The 20,954-nt window shown below is 42.9% G+C and overlaps 6 protein-coding genes and 1 pseudogene across 7 annotated transcripts; 4 read left to right on the plus strand and 3 right to left on the minus strand.

Annotated features, from left to right (window-relative positions):
* Positions 1-982: 982 nt before the first annotated feature.
* LOC104000392 (U3 snoRNP-associated protein-like YAOH) lies at positions 983-5,907 on the minus strand. Its single transcript, XM_009422419.3, has 7 exons — positions 5,356-5,907; positions 4,718-5,060; positions 3,985-4,209; positions 3,425-3,659; positions 3,013-3,185; positions 2,144-2,209; positions 983-1,384 (listed from the first exon to the last, which is right to left on the minus strand). The coding sequence occupies exons 1-7, from the start codon at positions 5,781-5,783 to the stop codon at positions 1,286-1,288; spliced, it is 1,569 nt and encodes a 522-aa protein (XP_009420694.1). The 5' UTR covers positions 5,784-5,907; the 3' UTR covers positions 983-1,285.
* A 499-nt stretch (positions 5,908-6,406) lies between these two features.
* On the plus strand, positions 6,407-7,238 carry LOC135595430 (photosystem I reaction center subunit psaK, chloroplastic-like; annotated as a pseudogene).
* Positions 7,239-8,264: 1,026 nt separating this feature from the next.
* Positions 8,265-9,370, plus strand: LOC135595428 (probable glutathione S-transferase parA). Its single transcript, XM_065086319.1, has 2 exons — positions 8,265-8,696; positions 8,792-9,370. The coding sequence occupies exons 1-2, from the start codon at positions 8,370-8,372 to the stop codon at positions 9,134-9,136; spliced, it is 672 nt and encodes a 223-aa protein (XP_064942391.1). The 5' UTR covers positions 8,265-8,369; the 3' UTR covers positions 9,137-9,370.
* Positions 9,371-9,887: 517 nt separating this feature from the next.
* LOC135595427 (transcription termination factor MTEF1, chloroplastic-like) lies at positions 9,888-11,133 on the plus strand. Its single transcript, XM_065086318.1, has one exon. The coding sequence runs from the start codon at positions 10,017-10,019 to the stop codon at positions 10,974-10,976; it is 960 nt and encodes a 319-aa protein (XP_064942390.1). The 5' UTR covers positions 9,888-10,016; the 3' UTR covers positions 10,977-11,133.
* A 333-nt stretch (positions 11,134-11,466) lies between these two features.
* LOC135595429 (uncharacterized) lies at positions 11,467-17,056 on the minus strand. 2 transcript variants are annotated; one of them, XR_010480374.1, is made up of 7 exons: positions 16,704-17,056; positions 16,556-16,592; positions 14,922-15,005; positions 14,202-14,469; positions 13,291-14,044; positions 11,760-12,323; positions 11,467-11,651 (listed from the first exon to the last, which is right to left on the minus strand). XR_010480374.1 is itself a non-coding variant. In XM_065086320.1 (4 exons), the coding sequence occupies exons 1-4, from the start codon at positions 17,019-17,021 to the stop codon at positions 14,417-14,419; spliced, it is 492 nt and encodes a 163-aa protein (XP_064942392.1). In that variant the 5' UTR covers positions 17,022-17,056; the 3' UTR covers positions 14,150-14,416. The 2 variants fall into 2 exon arrangements, 1 of the variants encoding a protein (XP_064942392.1); XM_065086320.1 differs by lacking the exons at positions 11,467-11,651; positions 11,760-12,323; positions 13,291-14,044 and having other exon boundaries at positions 14,150-14,469.
* LOC104000387 (protein LATE FLOWERING-like) lies at positions 11,779-12,318 on the minus strand. The gene has a single exon (XM_018819145.2). The coding sequence runs from the start codon at positions 12,316-12,318 to the stop codon at positions 11,779-11,781; it is 540 nt and encodes a 179-aa protein (XP_018674690.2).
* A 900-nt stretch (positions 17,057-17,956) lies between the features above and the next one.
* On the plus strand, positions 17,957-20,624 carry LOC135594957 (cytochrome b6-f complex iron-sulfur subunit, chloroplastic-like). Its single transcript, XM_065085465.1, has 4 exons — positions 17,957-18,130; positions 18,197-18,437; positions 18,811-18,908; positions 19,361-20,624. The coding sequence occupies exons 1-3, from the start codon at positions 18,086-18,088 to the stop codon at positions 18,837-18,839; spliced, it is 315 nt and encodes a 104-aa protein (XP_064941537.1). The 5' UTR covers positions 17,957-18,085; the 3' UTR covers positions 18,840-18,908; positions 19,361-20,624.
* The last annotated feature ends 330 nt before the right edge of the window (positions 20,625-20,954 follow it).

Consider the following 20,954-nt stretch of genomic DNA (forward strand, 5'->3'; position numbering starts at 1 on the left):
ATACACACACACACACATATATATATATATATATATATATATATATGTATATATATATGTATATATGTATATATATATATGCATATATATATACATATATATACATATATATATATATATGTATATATATATATAAAGTATATATATATATATATATATATATATTACTTGAATTGACTATCATTTGCTTCTCAATTGAAATACTAAATAATATTAATTTAAATGGAAATGCAAAATCCTCCAAAAAGAAAAGGAAAAAGTATATAGAATCGATGTCAAAATTAATAGAATATTTTTATATGAAACGATTTCTAGGAAAAACCTCATGTTTTGATATTTTCTCAAACCACTTCCTTTTGTATTAAAAAAAATCAAAATATCGTTAAAAAAATAGAATTTTTCATTAAAATAACCTCATCTTTTGAGGTCTACAATATTTTTGTAACAGAGTGATAGAGTTATAGTGTTTTTTATTTGTAATATTTTTTAATAGAGTTGCAATATTTACTAAACCAAAAAACACAGTATATAATATCTCTCAAACCAATCTCTTCATCAGATCAAGTTGAACGCCTTGCAACGTAGATCAGAGATTTATCATATAAGCAGTAACAACCTTCATTTGCAGGATCACAAATCAAATCAGTTCACAGAAGTATAATCCACAGTACACAGTGAAAATTTAATCTGAAACTATTTTATATACTTCTACTAGCATCAAACCATTCATGCAGCAAAACAGATCTTACAAGTTTCTCGAACATTTAATGGATTAGGTAGGCCAGATTATACGGTGTTTCATTGGATTGGGACTTGGAACACTCTGTTACAGGGCATAGTGCCTTCCAGATGCTGAAGCCAAAAGATCATATCCTAGAGCTATTCAAAAAAAAGAAAGAACATGATGCTACCACAAAATGACAGATCTTTAAAAATAATAATTAGTGACGCCAAGATCATTCCACCATACTCTGCCACAGTGTGCCAGCCACCAGCTCAAAACTGCACAAATCTTTCCATGGAAAAAAGAATTGTCATACAAAATGAGCTGCTACAGGAATACATGGACTCATTGGCTTTACGCCATCTGTATTTGCTAATGCTCGAGACACTGAGGTGAAATCAATCAAAAGGGCAAGTTGTGTAATCAATTGTTACATAAGAAATATATGTGAGCAGAGGAAAGTTTATCAACTCTCTGAAAAACACTGTAACTTGCACCGCTTACTAGCAAAAACTGAAGAATCCTTTTATGCTTGCATGAGCCATTGGTAAAGGCCAGCATTTAAGAGACCATTGTGTGATCTTCCTTTAATTTAATTGGGTGTATTGCAACTCCATTTCGTGCCGATGGAACACGCGCCCATCTTCCCAAGCGAGGTTCCTGGTACAAGATGCCATATGTGAACACATACACACTTTTGGAGGACAACATAAAAGAAACAAAATGTTTTTAATAAGAAAAGAAACAACAAATGAACTGAAATCATCCACCTAGAATTTCTTCCTAGAACTTTTTCTGTGGCAGTTTATGGACATTGGTAGTTGCAGTTCAAGTTGTTCGACAAAGAAGGTGACATAAGGCCTCATGCAGGCATGGTTTGATAGGTTCAGTAGGTCTTCCAACCACAAATGAGCACATAGAGGACTACGGCACATCTCTGCATCTTAGAGGTAGGCAAAACTGCTCATGTTTCTTTCAGTTGATTAGCATTTAAAACTTGTTGGACATCAATTTAACTTGACTAAGTATCATTTAGATATAAACATAAACTCTCGCTTCTAAGCAATTTTGTTAAGGATGACAATCTTCTCTACGGCAGTCCATTATGGTTAGTTTCTGATCTCATGGTAAAACTGGAGATTAGAAATTTAAGAAATATAAGATGCTAGATTAGCTAATGTGTTCTAATACTATCAATAAATCAAAAAGGTATAATGATTTTAAGGTGGACTTAGTTATATTTTCAGAGTAAAATAAAGAGATCTAGGTCGAAAAGGAATTACTGTTTGATGTAAAATTTTAGTCAATGAACAATGAAAGATGAAGATTTTCTGGTCAATTACCACGGTCAGACAAGCTTTTGAACTAAATCAATCTAATAAATGAGATGAGTAAGAAAGGAAAAGAAACAGATGGTACCTGACCAACGCCAGCAACAAGGAAGCGTGCAGATTTTGCAAATGCAAGTGAATTGATGAATCCAGCCTGCTTGTCAGATAGTAAATAGACATGGTATAACAACCTTATTTAGCTAAAATCATCGTAAAACATAAAGGACAGAATTAGATGAACGTTAGTATAGAAAAACATTCCTTTTTTTTAGGTGTACAAGCTGAGACATAGAAAGCATCTAACGGACTCACTAACCATGCAACATTAATATAGAAAAACATTCCTTTTCATCAGATGTACAAGCTGAGACACACAATACGTCTATCAACAACAAGCCCATAATGTCTCTATTTATAATCCCTAGTAACGTAATATTAGATCTTCCTCTTTTCTGCTTGCATCTTTAATGTTAATTGTCTCACATCATCTACTCATAATATTTTCGTCTCTTTAGAATAAGTCCACAATATTTCAGACGATTCGTCCTCATTTTATTGTCTATCAAACTATATCTAATTGTTTATATATGAAAACTTTTGTTCCATGCTGACAATTAAGTTCTGCTATAGAACAGGTAATTATTTGAGTGCATAACGCAATTTTACATTATTAGAGAGAAAGTTCCAATACTATGGCACGCATTTGTGCAATTTGTGCAAACAAGGAATATATCAAGATAACAAGCTCAAAATTATATGTTTAGTGCATGTTTACAGAAGACAAACATAGCATGATGTTATATAGAGATCCTTATGCTGATAATTTACGCAAGAGCTTAGTGTGAACTACTTTATTTTAGTCTCATATTAACCAATAATTATAATATGACACATCAAAAAAAAAAAAAAAAGAAACAATTAGGAGGCTCAGGAAAGGTGTAGAAAGTCTAACAATACCAGTGGATAACTTAGTAATGGACTGATCCCTTTGCTATCACTGTCGATAGCCCATACACGAACCACACCATTAGCAGCTCCAGATGCAGCAAGATCACTACCTCTACACACAGCAACTGAACTAACCCATGCATGGGCTGAAGAACAGTTTTCATCTCCATGAGAACCATTTTCTAAGAAAGACCACAGTTAGATGCAATCACTAGAATATTACATAAATAAATATGCCAAAAGCAAATGATAGTACACAATCTAGATGCAAATCAGCTGATGTATAAACAAAAAAAGCAAGATTCAAAATGATAACTACAAAATATTGCAAATGCATAAAGTAAAACACATACTGGTTAATCTTCACTTAAGAGGTTGACACTACTAAACCATGATATGACTGAAAGGTAAATTATCTTACCTGTACTGCCACCATTGGACATAGTGATATCATCCTCTTTATATGAAAAATCATTAGAAAATAAAGATGGAGCATGTGCATTTTTTATTAAGTGTGTAGGCTTTTTGCGCATTACACTCCAGAGCTCAATGCTTCCATCATCTGAGCCAGATAAGAACTCACTGTCATTAATAAAGCAGCAGCATTCCAAAGATGATGCAGGAGCCCGAAAGACCAATTGTGATTCCTCAGGCACCTACAGCACGAAAAGGAAAAATGTCATCACATGCATGGTTTAGACTTTAAGTAGCACACAAAGTAAATTTGAAACCATAGCAAGACATATATGTGCAACAAATTACTTTTAAATTAATATTCTATATTATCTTCATCTTTTAGAAACTGAAATGACCAGAATCACAGAAGAATTGCAGAAGCAAGTAAAACATGGAGAGTGCACAGATAAGACGTGTCTTGACAATCGGTTATACTTGATGTAAACCACACTAAATGTTCATTGTTAGAGTTAAAGTGCTTTAAGACATTGTTCTAGTTAAGTACTGTAAGACACTGATGCTGACCTTCCACAATCGCATGGTCCGGTCACGTCCTGCAGTCAAAAGGCGTTCTCTGCGTAGACAGTCAATTGTCAAAATTTCACTTTGATGACCAAATAAATTGTCCATGTGGGTTCTGTCTTCAGCATTCCACAGTTTAATGGTTCTATCAAAGGAACCAGAGAAAAGCTGTGAAGTTCCCTGTCTAAAAGTAAGGCATGAGACTGGACCTCGATGACCATGAAATGCCTGTCAAGAAGAATAATGCTGTAAAATCAGTCTTAGTTTGAATTACAACAGTAAAATGGTTTTCATAATTATGCTCTAGTGATTGTCATATGCATGATAAGGTTGCTCCTTTGCAACTCGGGAGCCCAGAATTTGAGTCATGAAAACAACCTCTTTATATTTAGATACAAGACAATGTACAATGACCATCCTCAGTCCCCACATTGGTGGGAGCTTTGGGCATTGGATATGCGATTGTCATATGCATGTATGAAAAGGAGCAAGTGTAAGCTGCTCGAATGATAAGACAGTTCAATGGTAATAAAGCACGATGGACTGCTTTTAACTAGAAAAGAACCACAAGGGTGATGAATAATGTGCAAACGGAAATTCCAAAAATACCTCTCTGTATCTGTAAAACATAAAGAGAACATTTATAATAAGCAGCAACCTGTAGTATTAGTAAAACATCTACGTGATTGTACCCTGATATAGTCGTGCAGAATGACAATGGCCACCGAGAGCTAACCTGTAGATGCTCCCGAGTTCGAGTATCCCATAAATGGACATGTCGATCCATTCCACCACTAGCCAAATATCGCCCATCAGAGCTGACAGTCAAAGCTAAAACATTCTTACTTCTCTTCCTAGCTGAATTCTGCAGGGGCTTTGCATAATGTGACACCAAAACATCCTCGCTAGGCCACAAGTACTTCTCGGATTTGCCACTCTCAACGTCCCAGTGCATAATGACTCCATCTTTGGAAGCTGAAAACCCTCTTGAGTCATCGTCAGCCAAAGCTACAGATGTAACAGGCTGCCGGTGCTTCACAAGCCATCGGAACTCATCAACAGGTTGCGGACTTAAAACCCTGCAGTTTTTTCACATCATAAATGGGCCTTAAAAGAAGCCCCATAATCATCAAATCTAAAAGGGTCTAAGTTGACACAATGTATTTTATTAGATGTGCGAATTTGAGATTTAGACACTAGAGTAATAAGTCAATGACATTAGTTCAAAATTCATTGTGTTTCCACGTAAATCGAACATCAAGCCGAGTAAATTAGCTAAGTTGACAGGGGAAAGTATCAGTAGCAAAATGTAGCTCTTTCAGATAAAATTAAAAGCAGAAACAAATCGTGTTTAAAGTTATTCCTTCCAATTACCTTGACGCGACAAGCCTGCGGATGCGACCACTTTCCTCAAGCTGCTCCTTTTGGAGAATCTCCGCCACCAAAGAATCCCTTTTCCCCTCCCTCTCCTCTCGTCCCTCCTCCTCGTCTTCGTCTTCCCCTTCTTCCTCCTCCACCCGCTTCGCTATAGCTCGAATCCTCTCCAAGTGCTCCTTCGCGACCCTAACCCGCTTCTCGTCCGCAGTCTCCTCGGGGGCACCCTCCCCCACTTCCTCCTCTCCAGCACCAAGGCCCGCCAAGTCTTCGTCGCTATCTATGCTCTCGACGTCATCGTCGCCGCCGCGCCTTCGTCCCCTCCGTTTGGCATCGGATTCAAAGAAGCCGTTGTCGCCGCCGAAGGATCTGGGCTTCTTCTTACCGGCCTTGGGCCGGTCATCCCTCTTGCGGCTGCGCGGCTTCATCGCCAGGGGATCGAACGTCGAGTAGCACCGGATTTGGTGGTTTAGGGTTATCGCTTCGTCGGAGGGTATTCAGCGTAGCCCGGGAGAGGGGCAGCGGCGTCAAGGGAACCATAGGGAGACAGACAGCAAGGGTTTAAGAAAGACGCGACTGTTGATAAACGGGTCGGATCTTTATAGTGTCCGCCGGATTGTGATGGATCCGACTCGTATTAAGACGTAAAAAAGTGTTTTTGTTTTCTGTTTACCTTTCAAAGTAATTTTGTGGGAATATGTAATCTGGAAAATCACAACCCCAAATCTTTTCTATAAAATATTAAAGAAAATATTTTCTTATAAGCAAAACTAAATCTTTGGTGTTTAGCTATGTTTGTATAATGCTTGCTTGATTTGTCTGAATACTACAATTTTACTATTTGGTGATAGACTAATTTTGCTTTTTGTTTCTTAAAACTAAGACTGAGCCAACTCAAATCTAAGTCAGGTAGGACAGATTGATTTGACACAATCTAGTGTTGATAGAACCAAATCAATTTGATGCCTCCTCTCCCAACAATATCTTATCCTGTCGATTCAATCTAACCACGGTTTGCCACGTCAGCACCAAGAATCTAGAGACAATCCAGGAGTCCGCAAGCCAGTCTCGCCGTTGGCAGAAAAACATCTCCACGTCGATGCTTTAAAGATCTATGGCTCCACTGTGTCCGTAGAAAGGAGAGCGGAAGCTATCTGGTCGTCCCAGCTTACTGCAAGACCATCAGCCATGGCCTCCGAGCTCAGCTCTCCAGCTGCAGTCATGCCCTCCCGCACTTCAGTGGCCTCAAGGTCCAGCCATCGATGGTGAGGTCGGCAGTATTAAAGATGCAGTGATCCGCCAAATGAGAATGCTGCATGCATGAATCATCATGAGATCTTCCGTTGGCAGGTGATGCTGCCGCAGCTAAGGCAGCGAGGGAGGAGGGGAGCTTTGGGCGCTCGCTGCGACTTCATCGGCTCGCCGACGAACATCGTAAGCCCTCCATTAATGGCGATCTCGATCCACTGCAAGATGGTAGGTGGCGCATCTCCTGAATGGGTTGGACTACGTTGATTTGGCAGATAATGTTGACGAGCACCAGCTTCATGTTGTTCGCGGGGAGGTTCGGGCTGGCTCCGTCGGCGAACAGGAAGGCCACGGCGGGGCTAAGGCTGGAGGTCCGCGACTCCGGGCTGCAGACCGGCGACCCGGCGGGGTTCACCTCGTCGGCCACGTCATCGGCGTCGGCGTCGTCTTAGGTCTCAAGAACTTGGGCGCCATATGAGGAAGACGACATGATACCCAACACAGCATGCATACACATGCTTTTGCTTCTTCTCATGGACGGTGCTGTACATTAAATGTAACGTTGGATTAATCTTTAATGGAATCATCTCAGATATAAATGCTTAGAAAAATTGCACATATTTATTTCTCTCACAGACTAACCATCTTTTTTTGTATTGGCCCTTTTTATGTTTCAGTTTGACATATATATCTTTAACGGAGAGGAAAAATAATGACATGAGTATTGCAGTGTTTATTCATTTAGTCGTGGACAACCACCTAAGGGTCAACAGAGGCCGCGTTGCCTCCCCCCTCTTGTAGCTGTCAAAGGGAATATAGATTCTCGAAAAAGGTTATACGAGCTGATCATCGCTCTTCTTCCTATTTTCCATCGCTCTTAATCATAATTTTAGAAAGACTCGCATGCTTGATCGTAGGGAATATTAATCCTAAAGGTGTGGCTTATCTCTTCTCTCTGGGCACATGACACCAAGCCTCATCCTCTACTCGTTTCGAGCATACTTCACCTCGACAAATAGCACACTCCCAGCTATCATTCCGTGATGTAATCTTCAGAAATACATATTCATTGGTCATCGACATAAATGAATCCTTAACGACATGAGGGTCTTCACGAAAGATAAGCGATCGATCATCCTCCATCGACTAATTAAGTATATAAGCAAGCCTCAAAGCCTATCGTGGCAAGGTTAATTATGATCATCACTCTACTAATTTTATCATCGGAGGGATATAATTCAGGAACATCCCAACCGTTTGTACAAGAACTAAAATCATTAAAAATTGCTTTCCGGTAATTACCGTTAACTCACGGACTGTTTGTTTAGAAACATTGTGATGGGGGGTTCATCGAACGGCCCACGTCGCCCAATATAAATCCAGATCGTTGATCCCGTGATCAACGGCGGCCTGCGCTGAATGCTCGTTACGCAAGCCGTGACGCAAGTCTCGGGAGAGCAGTCGTTGACCCACTCTTCCCACGGTGCCCGCCAAATCCGAAAACGAAGTTGTGACACTGGGACCCACGGGAGGGCCACAATGTTTTGGTCCGGTCACGTAGCAGGTGAGGGACGGCCAACAATACCGCCCAACAAATGTTGCAAAACAGCGAGGAAGAAAAATGTTGCGGTAATTACGGAAGCGGTGACCTCACATGGCGGTGACCGGTTCGATGCTGGTCCGGCATAAAGCACCCTAGGCCTGTTTGCCTACGGAACCAATATCGCCGACGGCGAAGAAGCATAGAGAGAGAGAGATCGATCTGGATGGCGGAAGGGGAGAACAAAGGGCTGGTGCTGCTGGACTTCTGGGTGAGCCCGTTCGGGCAGCGCTGCCGGATCGCACTGGCGGAGAAGGGGGTGGAGTACGAGTACCGCGAGGAGAACCTGAGGGACAAGAGCCCGCTGTTGCTCAAGTCCAACCCCGTGCACAAGAAGATCCCCGTCCTCATCGACCACGGCATGCCGGTGTGCGAGTCCCTCAACATCGTCCAGTACATCGACGAGAAATGGCCCGACCGCGCGCCGCTGCTGCCCGCGGACCCCTACGCCCGCGCCCAAGCCCGCTTCTGGGCCGACCTCGTCGAGAAGAAGGTGCATCCCCCGAGTGCCTTCCACCTGTTTGTTTCTTGTGCTGCACCCGGGGAAGCACATTTTCTCAAAAGTTTACATCTTGTATCCGCTTTCAGATGTACGAATCTGGAACGAAGCTGTGGAAGCTCAAGGGAGAGGCCCAGGAGGAGGCCAAGAAGGAGTTCATCGAGATCTTAAAGCTCCTGGAGGGCGAGCTGGGGGACAAGAAGTACTTCGGCGGCGAGACCTTCGGCTTGGTCGACATCGCGCTCGTCCCCTTCACGGCCTGGTTCTACAGCTACGAGGCCTGCGCCAACTTGAGCACCGAGAAGGAGACCCCCAAGTTGGTGCCTTGGGCCAAGCGATGCAGGGAGAGGGAGAGCGTCTCCAAGTCTCTTCCGGACCCCCTCAAGGTCTACGAGTTTGTGTGCTTCCTGAAGAAGGTATATGGAATCGAGTAAGGTACGGCCTTAGTTGCAGCAACTGTTAGTCTACTGTGTTTGAACTATGCAGGATGGATGTGACAGTGTCGTTATGCTATCTGTTTTCTCCACGAATCTTCTTGAATAATTACAAAGACCGCATCTCGCCGCTTTGTTGCGACGATTTTGATTGTGGATGGCATAGATGTGGTCTTCTTCTCTGTGCTTGAACTATGATCGAACTGTGGTCTTGTTCTCTGTTTTCTCCCTGAATCCTCTTGAACTATGCACACAGTAGTCTATTCCCAGTGGTCTCAGCTACTGCATCTTTGTTATGTTTGTGTATGGCAATAGGGCAAGTTGTGGTCTTGCCCTCAGCTTCCTTCCTTGATCCTTTAATGTTACAAGTCTATAGCCAGTGCTTACATCTACTTGACTGTCCGTGGTTTCTTTAGCTGCTTTGTGGCAGCACCTTTGTTCATGGCATGTGAATGGGCAATTGTGTCGACCAGAGTACATCGTCGGTGGTTTCAGCCACCGCCGCTTGTGGTTGTTCAGTTGCTTTCTTGCTGTAACTGCTTTTGTTGGATGACATAATATTATTAAGACTTTGGAGAATGGATTTGACTCTATCTTCATGAGCATCAAACAATATACAAAAATTATCTTCGTGGAAAAAAATACTTAAATTATTTCTAAATTAAACTGACTGTGTTTAATCACAAATTATCGTTTCATGAATCAACTCGAGATCCGAACTATATTATCAATCGATCTCCAGATAAGTGACATCTAATTGGTTTTCGTCCTTTAGCCTTATGCCATGTGTCAGGTGGTGATATCCACAGAATCTAAGCCCGCCAATGAGCTTGCAATACGATGCCAATTACACTCGACCTTCAACAGATAACGGAAAGACATGGTGATCCACCATCCATGGCTTCCCTGTCCTCCTCCTTCTCCTCTCTATCTCTCCACTTGTCCTCGCTCCACCATGCCATTCCTTCACTTTCTCTGTGCCTCTTGCCCTGCCACCGCCCGGTTGGTGGTAACCATGTCCACCAAGCCATCAGCGCTGAGCCCATCATCCCCAACCAGCGGCAATGACTTCCCCCTCCCACTCCCGGACCTCCCCGCTCATGTCAGTGAGAAGATCCTGAGCCTGGAGGTGATGGGCGTCGACTCTGGCCGCGTCCTCGCCCTCAACCCTGCGCTCCGCGCCGCCACCCCCGACTCCATCCACTCCATCATCTCCTACCTCCTCTCCAAGGGCATCCACCACAAGGACCTCCCCCGGATCCTGGGCATGTGCCCCACGATCCTTACCTCCAGCATCCGCTCCGACCTCAGCCCCGTCTTCGCCTTCCTCTCTCGCGACCTCCGCGTCCCGGCCTCCCACATCCGACGGGTCATCAACAAGTGCCCCCGCCTGCTCGCCTCCAGCGTCCGTGACCAGCTCCGCCCCGCCCTCATCTACCTCCACCGGCTGGGCTTCAGGGACGCCCGCGTCCTGGCGTACCAGGAGCCCGTTCTCCTCGTCTCCAGCGTGGAGAAGACCTTGATCCCCAAGCTGCAGTACCTGGTGGGGCTGGGGCTATCCCGGGAGGAGGCGGTGGCCATGGTGCTCCGATGCCCGGGGCTGTTCACCTTCAGCATCGAGAACAACTTCAAGCCCAAGCACGAGTACCTCGTGAGGGAGATAGGCGGAAGCCTGGAGGACCTCAAGGAGTTCCCCCAGTACTTTGCTTTCAGCTTGGAGAAAAGGATCAAGCCCAGGCACCAGCAGCTGAGGGAGAGTGGCGTCAATGTACCCTTATCAGTGATGCTGAAAAGCACTGATGAAGAGTTCAAGGAGCTGATACACAAGATGAACACATAGATTTTGCATTCTTTGCACCTTGTATATAAGCCAAATCCTCATCTTTTAGGAGTGTGGTTCTCCATCATATGCTCTTAGATTCTCAAGAAAACATGTAAACCGACCACAACCTTTACTGGTTTGTATGAACTACTACTGCAATTATTGCTGGGGTGAACTTGTTGCCAAGAGAAATAGTTCATTCTCGGCAGATGAAACCGTTGCCAAAACTTTAGACATCAGCAATCAAGCTCGACTCCGGTACACACAGTATCGCCTACTTAACCTCACTGCTTAAAGACTAGGTGTGCTTAGAAGCCAAGCACAGAAAGGAAATCACGAAATGGAGTATAATTTTGGTGTCCTACAGATCACTATGGAATTCGGTTTGTCCTATGATGCATACGACAGATACGTAAGAAATAATCTGATCACATATGCCCCGCATGATGTTGGTAAAGAAAGGATTTGAAATCCAAACTACTCTATACGAGAGAAAACACAAGCTCAGTAATCTAAAGGGTTGATTGGTTGATGAGCTGAACTGCTATTCACGAGGAAATAACGAAGGAAGGAGATTAAGAGTACCATCATCCACAGTGCACATCCTTTACGGTACGTCGACGCCTCACCACCAATGAATACTGATGCCAGCCGCATCACAAGTATACGTGTTCTTCCCACCTGACTCTGCCGCTGCCGCAAGAGTCATGGCAAGGGCAAAGTAAAAGCCAGTTCAGCTAAACAGAACAAAACGAGGCCTGACACAAGCAGGGAACCAGGAAAGGAGAGTGAGAGAAGTACGTGTGACGGCGGAGCTCTACTAGAGCTTCAAAGAAAGATCAAGCTCGGCGTGGCATCCGTCGGAGTTGGAGGCATCGGCCAAGAGCACTTGTGGAGGGTGGGAACCCCTCTGCCAGTTCAGAAGATCGATGGTCTCGTGTCCAGCGGCGTACGTTGCTCGGTTCCCGCTCGCAGTGGCCAGCTGCGGGTGGTCAGCGCCGAAGCGAGGCGGCCCAGGGGAGTTGAAGCTCTCACGCGGGACATACTTGGATCCGTGGGAGGCGATGGGAAACGGCGGCGTAGTCCACCCGCGGTGAGGAGAGACGAAATTGAAGGAGCTCCATCCAGCCATGGTCCTTCGTTTCTTGTGAGCATTCTGATGCCCCCCAAGGGCCTGGGACTTGAGGAACTTCTTGTTGCAGAAGTGGCAAGGGAAGAGCCTGACGTCCTCTGTCTCCCGGTCGAAGGAAGGCGAGGAGGAGGAAGCCAAGGTGCGTTGAAGATGAAGGGCCGTCTGTGGCGGTGACTGTGGCAGCCTTCGGAGAGGAGATTCCATCCTGATCTTTGAAGCCTCTTCCATTCGGACTAGCAGTAGCATGCAAAGGGGATCATTAGTATGTGATATTTATGAAAAGTCTCATCACAAAACACAATTGCATATACACAAAAATCACAGTAGGAGACTGAACGTTATATCTGATAGGAGAGACGGATGAAATAATAAACACCACAGGATGTCTGAGATCAACCACCTTAGATTTCTATGGATATGTGGATGAATATGTTCCAAGCCAACAAGTATGTCAGTTCAATAATATTAGAGATTCCTGTTTACACCACCAAGTGAAAGATCATCTCTGCATGGATCGAGAATCCAATCGTGCACATAGAAAGGAACAGTTTGCAGGTAATCACAAGACACAAAAGGAAAAGGGAACAGAAATCACACAGGAAAGCCAACCATTGATCCAAAGAAACTGGTACGTCCTTTTAGAGAGAGCCTTCCTTTGGGCAGTTCATTAAAATATGGTAACGCGACCCATTGCAAGTCTGAAACGGCAAGAAGCCTTTTAACTGGCGGAAAAGGCCAGAATAATTTACTCTTCCTTCTCAGTTTGCAATGAAAAGTGAAAATGACGGGTCTGATCACTGGCAACCAGTGAGATGATGCCATTCATTTCCCATCATAATAAATAAAACCAATTGACGTTTCTCTACGATAGCAAGCAAATGAGGCCTACATCAAGCAAGATTTAGGGGTGGAAAACAAGTAGTGCAATCAAAGTGTTCCCACAACAAGTAGCCAATGATGACGAGTATGCAGAACAAGCAGCCATGTTCACACGCCCTAAAAATTTGTATGAGCTGAAAAAAATCCATAGTATGAGTACTAACTTCTCGCTTAGTATCAATTTTATTTTTTCTTTTCGAGAAAAAAAAGGACTAGCATTGCGACTGATGAAGATTTCCTTGGTGCAAAAGAATTAAAGACTCGATATAGCCAGCAATTTGTAGAGTTAATATGGTGGAGAAATCGAGAGAGAGGACATACCGATTCCAGCGATCCCTGCCGATCATGGTGGAGCTGCCGAATTGCGCTTCAGCGCAGTTGCATCACCAAACAGTAAAGCCGTGGGCCGATAAACCCAGGCATACCCTCCTCCCCGATGGCCGGAACGGCCGTCAGCGTGTGCCCGTCGTCCTCATCCTCGATGATCGCATTCACCACCCTGTAGGTCGGTGCGGGCCTCGTTGCCCTTCCATCGCGGCAGCTAACCCCGGAGGCCGGTGTCAGAAACGAAAGAAACAGCGCCGCACGGCTCCGGAAACCGGAGATCACTCTTCCGGCGCGCCACCACCGCGCGGCCTGATCCGCGCGAGGAGGGTTTCGAGATCATCGTCGCATCGGCCGCCACCAACCCCAACTGACACCCCATCTTACAACCGTGTCCGATTGAAGACAAGAAAAAGATAGGGGAAAGAGGGCGAAGGGATCTCTTTTCCCTCTTGGGATTCCCCTTTCGTCGCTCTCGCTCTCGCTCCCTTCCCGGCGTCGCGATGATAGAGTGGAAGATTGTACCAAAAAAGAAGAGGATAAAATTGGAGTCGGTCTCGACTTCAAAAGGGCGACGCGAGAGGGACGCCGGGAAAAGCGTCAAACGATCTCTCTCTTGAAAGATAGAAGCTTCCCGGTACGGAACATCGACGTGTCTTGCGGTTGCACTTATCGTTCCTGGGAACCACTTTCAATAAGGTACTCCAATCACAGGGAAGGTAGGATTCGTAGGTATCTGCAGAAAGAATCCCTGTGGGCAAAAGCTATTAATCAAGCTGAAAACCCTGAAAAATCATCAAAAAATGAAGCTGAAAACGATCACACATCACTACGAGAACTATTGAGTACCACCAGATGAGCAAAATACAATGAGAAGAAAATTTAGGCATGAACTATTGAGTACCCACCTGCTCGTCGATGCAGGAGACAATTGTGCGGATCTAATTACATTTTGACATGCTCTTCACAATTTCATCTGATCGGTAATGCGCTACAGCTTCAGGAATACTTGAAGGTGACTGGAATTCTCAAGTAACCAATCAACAACATATTCTCGGTGACATTTTAGTCGCAAGTTGTGGAATGAAGAATAGCGTGCAAGAGTAAGAAATCAACAGATAGTTTACAAGCGCCTTGAATATCCAGAACCCCCACATTTTTTGCAGAGTATCAGCCCTGCATCAATTCACTTAGTTGTCAGAGGCCTTGATCAAACCAAAAATGGGGAAAGACATCCTTGCTTGATAAAACAGACAAGTAGCAACCAGTATGTTGTTGAGCAGGACATCACCAACACATATTAAGCCTTGTTCATCCAGACTATGTTGTCAAAGCAAGGTTATGTATGTCAGATATGCAGTGAATTATAAATTTGAGCATCATTGTTTAACTTATCAGATCATGTTGCCTGCTGTAATGCTACTTGGTACCTAACAATAAGGTCATTGGGATTTTAGAAACTAAGCCTAATTAAATTTTTTCAACATCAGGTATCACTTTTTTGGTGAATGTTCCATAACCTACAGCATTAATTAAGAGTAATAAATATGCAAAGCAACAAGAGAATCTCAAATTTATCACGAGGTTATTGATATATGAAGCACTACAAAATTTTATTAAGAAAATACCTGCACCCTTGCACACCCGACAATCGACTAGACCGGTTTCCTGCTTCATTTTACCGTCGTTACAGAAAACGCACTTTGTGCCACCTAAGCAGAAAAGTGAAAACTTTTAGATCCATTTCTTTCGAAAATAACTTGATTCCCGTAGAAAAGCAAATGAGAGTTCTTGGATTATGGTGTAGAATCATGAAAGATCATTTATTACTGGCAACAGTAATACATCATAGACTATTTATCTTAGTACCTTTGTCAAAGAAGTAATGCATGTTGTATATTTTATTTCATGCTTTCTCTAAAGGCCAAAATATAAAAAAAAATGATGAAATCCACTGAAACATCTAAGTTACTGGTCAGGTTTATACTCCTAAATGGCATCTCATGTCCTGCAACGAAGCTTGGCTTCATTATACGCCATCCAAATGATTATAGTTGCTGTGAAATCTTTACATCTTTTGGACACACAGGGTAATTGATTCTAGCTAATATTATGAATACAGTATCCCTCTGCATTTAGGCCTACAATGCAAAAAAACATCCCAGAATTCATTCGCTTGCACAAAATGTAACTAAACAATGTTAGAACAATAATTGAGCGGAAAGTAACGTATACAAATACGCATGAAAAAAGGTGCAAGAGAATGATTTTCAAACAAGCAGCGAACCGATTGCTGTTCACTTCCTCTTATCTTACAATGAATATGCTATTACTCTATAGGAAGTAGGAACCAACATGATGTGGCTACAAAAGGCGTTCTGTAGCTGAAATTGCCACCACATTTCCAAACAATCCATTATAGCATAAGCATAATAATGAAGTCTAGTATATCACAAGTATAATCCAAAAAGTCCATTATACAGTAAGTATAATAGAGAAATCCAGTATACCATAAGTACAATAGGGAAGTATAGTATGACATAGGTACAATGGTTAATCTGGTATAGAATACATATAACAGTGAAGTCTGGTATAAATTACGTATAATAGCGAGTATAGCTACTGTCAGTACATTTATATCCCTTTTCCATTACACCAGATACAATTTCCATGCCTATGGCTTGATAAAATGGTGAGTACGACGGCAAAATACTCAACTTTACGTAAATAAGTCTTGAGTTTCTTGTATCATTTCTGTTATACCCCTACTTACACTTAGTTAAAGAACAAAGTGACACCTAGTCATCTTATAATTAGAAGATAGAGAAAAGGTAAAGCCTCGCCCTTTTGTTCCACATTCCAGAAGAGATGATCTACATGCAGATCAAACGGACATACATTTTTCCACTGAACAACTATAAAAAATTCACTTAAACTGCATATTACTACAGTTCGGTAACAATAGATAGACCAAATTGACACAGTAATCTGTAATTAGCAAATAAAGATAAGGTGAATATTTGTTCCTTGGTATATAAACTCAAGAACAATATTTTCCACTAGAATGTTGTCATGAATCAACAAGAACTGCCTTATCTCACACAATTCAGTAACTATAATTTAGATAGACGCATCCCAAATTAATGGAGTTATTTTACCTAAAAAAAACCCAATTCAAGAAACAAAAGTATCAATGGTGGTTTTGGAGAACAATTAATAGAAAAAAATGAGATGAAATCGAGAGGACCAAAATGGAACATACCATTACCGCCACACCTCTCGCATGGCACCGGATCACCCTGAAAGAAGGGGAAAGAGAGAACCAATCACGCATTTCTCGTCAAAACCCTAACCCCGCTTCGAAATCGAGACTTTCTCCGAGATAAAAGGGCGTAGGGGGGAGGAGTGACCTTGAGACCGAGAAAGAGGGAAAGTGCGACGGCGGCGAGGACAGTGGCAGTGACGATAAACGTCTGGGTGTCTACTGGCCTTCCGCCGCCGTAGAGCAAGGCGGAGGTACGAACGCGGGGCCTCCGGCGTAAGCTCGCCCACCTCCGGGAGGAAGAAGGGGACGAAAGCCTTACGCCATGGGATGATGATCTGTCGATCAGACTTGGGAGGACAGACGGAGAGGAGAGAAGAGGAAACTGGAGTGGAGGAGGAGGTGGTGGAGAAGCAGAAGAAGCGATGGAGGAGGATAAATTATGTGGGGAAGAGAGAGTCGCCATGGATAGAGAGCGAGCGAGATAGAGAGACAGAGAGGGGTGGATCAGGTAAATAACAGAGCGCGGAGGTGCGACAGGCTAGATGTGTGGTACCAGACACGGTACATACTATCTTTTCCTAATTTGCACGTACCAAGAAAAAGTCGTACTAACTTTCCAACGTGGTCAGCTCCTCTCACTGACCTAACACCTCACGAGCGGGCTCCACCGGTTGGATTCTCGTAAGAAGGGTAAAATGTCGGGTAAAATTTAAATTATTTCGGATTTATTATTCAATATTATTGCTTATTAATAATAATTCTTTAAATAATAAGAAATATAAAAAATGAAATTGAGGTGATAATTCATAGTTCAAAATCATTTTGACCGATGTTGACGAACGATATGATGAAGGTTGTTTCTGTTATATACTGAAAAATACAATCATGTCTCTGAACCGTTATACAGAACATAACATCCTTCCGCAAAATATATATAACGCCCGTTATCCGCACGTGGGACCCGCATTGATCGACGGTCCCGATTCGGGGATGGGAGGATTCCACTTCAAAGCTGCACTTGGATGGGATCAGATGGACTCGTGGGCCCGCATCAACAGAAGGTAGCAATGCTAATTTGAAGATTCCCTCTCGAAGAGTAGTTGGAGTGGATCTATTCATCGTGCGGGCCCTCATCAACCGACGATTGCGATGCTGAATTGGAGCATTCTGTTTCAAAGCGTACTTGGATGGGATCCGCCACCTGGCGCTAAGCCTTGCGGCGGGATGGGATCGACCGCTCCGATTCCGATTCCGATTCCGAAGTTGGACTTGGATGGGATCCGCATACAGATAAAGGAAATCCAACAGCTGCATCAAATACGTACGAGACGTCTCTCGCCACGGAATGCAGCGAAAGCAGAGCTTGCAGCTGCACGACGTCAATGGCTTCTCTACCAACCGAAGCACCTCCGCCCTATCTATCCTCCTCCTCCCCGTCTCACTCACATAAGAAAAAGCAGCGGCGGCACCTGAAGCAGTCCTCGTCACCTGTTGGGGAGAGGAAGAAGCTCCACATCTCCCACGCCCATGGCTTCCACCACTACTCTCTCAACGGCTGCCACCCCGTCTCAGGTACTGACCAGCCTTGTTCCCCTGCCCTGTTCGTCATCAGTTCTTCTCAGCCGTTCTTACGTACAGCTGTGCGCGAGTAAGAATGGGATGTCGTCGCCATCCGGAGCTCTTCTGTGCAAGCCCGTGAGGGGGCTGCCGGGCCTGGGAAAGGAGAGAAGTCGAACGATCACTTGCCAGGCGACGAGCATCCCCGCCGACAGAGTGCCGGACATGGGGAAGAGGCAGCTTATGAACCTTCTTCTTCTCGGCGCTGTGTCGTTGCCCACCGCCGGCATGCTGATTCCCTACGCCTCCTTCTTCGTTCCTGGTGGGTAACAGGTGCCCTATCTCTCTATCTTTCTTTTCTGTGTGTTCTTACGAAATCAGCTGTCACAAACACAAATGATTAGCTTATGAACACAATATGGACTGTCAAAGTAATAATAAATCTGAAAGCTATAATCTTTTTTCCTCTCTCTTGTTAGGATGCGTGAATCTGGAAATGTTCATTTACATCAAGTGTAACTTTTGGGTGCAGGGAAAATAGAATTACTCCACCATTCTTGTAATCGACTATTTTGTTGCTTAAAAAGATGATGTTTTGCTTCATTTCCGGTGACCAAATCATATAGTTATATGGATCTTCACACATCCTGATTACGTTGTTGCGGATGCTTAAGTTTTATGGCCTGGTTCTACAGTTCAGGAGGAGCCGGTGGTGGAACCATAGCCAAAGATGCACTTGGAAACGATGTCATTGAAGCTGCCTGGTGACAGAACACTCACCCAGGGGTTAAAGGTTTGTGTTCTTTACCATTTGCTTTGTGTTTTTTCACCTTGGAAGCAGTATATTTGGTATCATAACTTTGATGTTTGATCATTTAGTTATCAGTTTTCTCTAAAATTTCGAGCTTTACTCAGACCAATTCCTGAGTTATTGATATGGTTGGTACCCAAGGAGAATTGGTCCTGTATTCTTCGAAGAGTCACCGACTGTTTCTTGATTCTGTATTTATACAAGGAATGAAGCTATCTTCGGTCTAAGAACCGATCGATTTGTTGTCAAATGAGAATTTATATGTTCTTCAGAAAGAGTTCAGTATGAAAACTTTGATGCTTGTTCATCCTGTGTTTGGGTCTTATCTACTGTTCCACCTTCTGTTTGGATCTTTAAGGATTCACCAACTGTTTAGATTCTGTACTTATAGCAGGTAAGATTTGTTTCTGAGAATGAAGTGCTTCATTTTGCAGGGAGACCCAACTTATCTTGTGGTGGAGAATGACAAGACTTTGGCAACCTACGGCATCAATGCAGTGTGCACCCACCTTGGCTGTGTTGTTCCATGGAATGCTGCTGAGAAGAAGTTTATTTGCCCTTGCCATGGATCTCAGGACAAGAACCAAGGCAAGGTTGTGAGAGGCCCTGCACCCTTGGTAAGCCTTCATTCCTCTGTCTCTTTGTATCTGAATTGCCATTGCCTTCTGTAGGGCTGAAAACAAAATTAAATCCCATGCTGATGATAAAGATTTTGGTTGGATTTCCAATAATCCCAAAAGCTTAATTATTAGATTATTAGATTCTAGGGAGTGTTGAGAATATAAATGAATAGATCATATCTCATATCTCTTCTTTAGCTTAGCCTTTAGATGGCAAACCTGATGTTCAAGTTAAATCTTCGCATGGATATGTTATATACCTTCAAATATAACATGGTAATGAGTTTGAATCTTGTATCGGATATACCATGGTAACCCAATCAAAATATTTATCATGATATCAAAGTAGGAAATGAGTTTGAATCTTGTATCTATCACTCTTTTTTCCAATATTTATGCAACGATCTTCTATTTAATTTGACTTACATCATTTATTTAGTTTCAACTTCAAATAACAAGCCTAAATCAACTTGTACACGCGATGCTGGAATTTAATATGAATTGTGCTCTTTTCTAATTGCTTGGACTTTTGAGATCAGTTCTATTAATATCTTTATCATCGTAAATATTTTCTTTTTAGCTATTCTATTCCATTGCATCTAAAGGATAAGAATGTATCAGTCATATATACCAGTGGGTAGCTTTCACAGTACACTAAGCTGGGATTTGTTTGGCTTTGGCTCATGTTGACATTGATGATGGAAAGGTTGTGTTTGTGCCCTGGGTGGAGACAGACTTCAGAACAGGGGATGCGCCATGGTGGGCTTAAACCATCACCATTGCCTTCATGTTCATCTGCAACTCCAACACTAATTTGTCCATCTGCAATCTATACATACATCTGCTGCACCATCTACAAACACTTGCTCGTGTAATTTCCAGGTGATGAACATCACAAAATGCAATACAAGTTTGGAGATTGGTCATGCTTCTCTGTTCAATACATTTTTGCCTTGTCCTGTGTTCTTTTTTTTTGGGATGCATATCTGGATTTCATCCTTATTTGAGAGGAGAAATCTCCAATTGAAACTTGGATCATGCTTGAAGAAATTTGGTACGGATCCTCAAAGGCACTGTTAGAAATCCCAAGGATTGAAAGAATCAAATATCAAATGACATATTGGATTGGATTCATAACTTAACTACGCTTGTTCTAGTGTTCAGTCACAGCTCAAAGATTCATTTGTCATGTTTTGTTATCAGCTTGTTCACTTGTTTTCTCAGGATAAAATTGCTGATCACTAATTATGTTGATCTTATAGGCTCAAATCCATAATTTTTTATACTGGCAATCTTTTTTTTTTTTTTTTGTATTTTTGTGGATGAGATATTGGGGGCATAAATACTCAAAGGTGAATTCCAAATAGGCTAACAACATCATCAATAACAATGAATTGGTATTTCTCAA

Source organism: Musa acuminata, chromosome BXJ1-10 (assembly GCF_036884655.1).
Source record: "Musa acuminata AAA Group cultivar baxijiao chromosome BXJ1-10, Cavendish_Baxijiao_AAA, whole genome shotgun sequence".
Taxonomy (NCBI): Eukaryota; Viridiplantae; Streptophyta; class Magnoliopsida; order Zingiberales; family Musaceae; genus Musa; species Musa acuminata.